Source organism: Triticum dicoccoides, chromosome 7A (assembly GCF_002162155.2).
Source record: "Triticum dicoccoides isolate Atlit2015 ecotype Zavitan chromosome 7A, WEW_v2.0, whole genome shotgun sequence".
Lineage (NCBI taxonomy): Eukaryota > Viridiplantae > Streptophyta > Magnoliopsida > Poales > Poaceae > Triticum > Triticum dicoccoides.
The window spans coordinates 90,203,591-90,206,549 of NC_041392.1; the positions used below are offsets into that span (position 1 = coordinate 90,203,591).

The window sequence follows — 2,959 nt, forward strand, 5'->3', positions numbered from 1 at the left end:
ATCTAGAGAGTTCCAAGTACGTGGGATGCAAACTTAAGACAATTCAAGACACGTAGAAACGACTGATCACGCCTAGAATAGTTGAAGTCAACATGTGCAGGGCTTCAGCTAGCTTGCCACACCACGTAGACAAATCGACGCGGCCAACGGTAGAACCATTCGTAGAGGGTTCACCTATATACACACCAACGTTGCGTTGCCACACGAATGGAACAGCTTAGGACCACACAATGGCGTCTCCTCCTCCATCATCCACCGTGATCCAGATGCCTCCAAGTCCACAAACCAACGGCCAGCCGACGGCCGGGACAGTCCCGGCCATGCCTAATGATGCCGGTGACGTGACCATAGCACCTGCAGCAGCTGCCGGACCAGCATCCAAGGCAACGGACAAGGTCATGTCGAGCGCCGCGAACCTCGCGCAGCTCCTGCCGACGGGCACAATGCTCGCGTACCAGGCTCTATCCCCGTCCTTTACCAACCACGGCAAGTGCGAGGCCTCCAACCAGTGGCTCACCGCCGCGCTGGTCATCATCCTCGCCGCCCTGTGCATCCTCTTCTCCTTCACCGACAGTGTCCTCGGCCGCGACCAGAAGCTCTACTACGGCGTCGCCACACCACGCGGCTTCAACGTGTTCAATTTCTCCGACGAAGAGGAGAAGCTGAAGTGGACTCCAGCTGAGTTCCGGAGGCTCCGCATCAGGCCACTGGACTTTTTGCACGCCATCTTCACAGCGCTGGTCTTTCTCACCGTGGCGTTCAGCGACGTGGGGCTACAAAATTGCTTCTTCCCCAACGCCGGCAGGAACACCGCAGAGCTGCTCAAGAACCTGCCGTTGGGCATCGCATTTCTGTCGAGTTTTGTGTTCATGGTCTTCCCCACAAAGAGGAAGGGCATCGGTTACACCGACACCACTCCTCGCAAGAAGCTCACTTGATGTTTAGATGATCATATCACCTTTTTTTTGGACAATTAGATTACAACGTAATCACGATATATTTTAACTTGTGATTACTTTATTTTTGAGAAATATTTGTGTATTGTTTAGTTTGTTATGCCATGGCCGATGGAACCATCCGTGTATTTTGAGAAATATACTTGTGTATTGTTTAGTTTGTTCATGCCACGGTCCCTCATACCGGCTCAAATATGAGGCGGATATGGGGCGCCCGGGCTGACCGGCACCCCTCATGGCTAACGAATTTGAGATGATCTAGCAACAGCATCGCCCCCCGCGTCGCCCTCCCGCTAGGGCGGCTCGGCTGGAAACCCTAGCCCCCGCCACCGGGCATGTCCATCCTCCCCATCCCCTCCGCCGCCGCTAGAGGAGGTCGCCGGGCGAAGCCCCAGGCGGCTGATGGCGGCGGCGGAGGCTCTCTTCCCTCCCGCGCCAGATCAGGTGAGGCGGGTCACCCATGGCACTGGGGTGCTCTTCCCCGATCCGCGTCATGGCGGCGCGGCGGCGCATCTAGGCGATGGCGCAAGGCGGCGGCGTGATGCTGGGTGGGGGCGGCGCAGCTACTAGGCTCCAAGGAAGATCTGGTGGCGACGTCCATTCGATGAGCTCGCGGGGTCATGGCGGCCTTGGTCGCGGTGGCCGGCGGCTCAGCCTGTCGGCGGCGGCTGGATCCCGGGGTGGCGGTCCTGGAAGGTGGCGGCAGGTGAAGCTCGGGCTTCCCGCGACGGCATGGCGTGGTGTTGTCCCTATCCAAGGCGGATCTGCATCACCGATCTCATGGTTTTACTGCAGATTGGTTCAGATCAGAGACGGTGATGAGCGTGCGGGATCATCTCGACGGCTCTCGCGGTTTGGTGAGGTGGGGTGAGAGCCCTCCTCCCAGGCTCCAGTGGTGGCGCACTCAGGTAGTGGCCATTGCACCAGGGCTCCTATGGTGACACTGTTGTTGCGGTTGGTTGCCAGATATAGGCGGCTAGATCTGGGGCTTTGAAGGCGGTCGAGACAGTGCATAGGTTGCCGGGTGGATTTCTTGGGACGGATCCGGGTGAAAACTAGGTCTTCGGTCGTTGGCCGGAGCCGGTGATGACGATGCCCTTATCATTGTTTCCTTCATGAAGGCATCATCGAGGTGAAGCTCCCAACCCCACCCAATACCTCCGGAGGAAACCCTAGATCAGCTGATCGGATGACGGCGGCATTCATGTGTCGTTACCCCCTTGGGGCGGCATTCTTGGAGAGGCACTTGGGCTCGAGGGACCAACGGATGGCTTCTTCGGTGGAGCGGTGTTTATTTCTACATATTCATGGCGGCGGTTCTCGGCGGCATGGAGTAGTGGAGGCTTGACGTCAAATGTGTGGCGATGGACACGCACAGGAGGTCGACATTGTCTGGCGTCGTGGTGGCGTCGATGCCAGAAAGGCCATAAAAGGTCGATGCGTCAGTACATGCTTTGAGATGGATCGAGGGAAGACGAAGGTGACGTCCCTTTACAGCGTGTGCGTGTGGTACTCACTGAGAGTGCGCCGGACCGGAGTGTTACCCATTCCCGCCTATGTGGCTTGGATGGGGCATCCGGCGTTAAATGTTAGGCTTTTGTGCGATGTCTGTTTGGTATTTGGTCCGAACATTCGGCACCCCTTCATCAAAAGGATAGGAGTAGCGACAGATGTCGTCTAGATGGTGGCCTCGGGCTTACTATTGTATTTTCTTTGTAAGGTCTTTGTGAATAATAAATAATATGGCCGCATGCATCTCCCAAATGCAGAGGCCGGGGGTGATTCCTCCTTTTCTAAAATAATATCAAGCCCAAATATGGCATGGATATGGGGGCTCCCAGGCGCCGGGCGCGTCCGTCACGTTGGACCCGACATCCCTACCCCATCATAATTTGCACCAAATCCATTAAACTATCCCTCCTCCTCCCGCCTCCCTCCACCCGTTCCCACGTCCGAGCCCTCACCGTCCGTCACCCTTGCTCACCATCCTCACCACCGATCCC

General features: G+C 57.0%; 1 protein-coding gene across 1 annotated transcript; it reads left to right on the forward strand.

Moving 5' to 3' along the window:
- The first annotated feature begins 236 nt into the window (after positions 1–236).
- Positions 237–1,141, forward strand: LOC119331793 (protein DMP3-like). Its single transcript, XM_037604965.1, has one exon. The coding sequence runs from the start codon at positions 267–269 to the stop codon at positions 936–938; it is 672 nt and encodes a 223-aa protein (XP_037460862.1). The 5' UTR covers positions 237–266; the 3' UTR covers positions 939–1,141.
- The last annotated feature ends 1,818 nt before the right edge of the window (positions 1,142–2,959 follow it).

Bases quoted from the DNA above. Each gene is read 5' to 3' on its own strand.
- LOC119331793 (XM_037604965.1), top strand. From the start codon at position 267: ATGCCTCCAAGTCCACAAACCAACGGCCAGCCGACGGCCGGGACAGTC.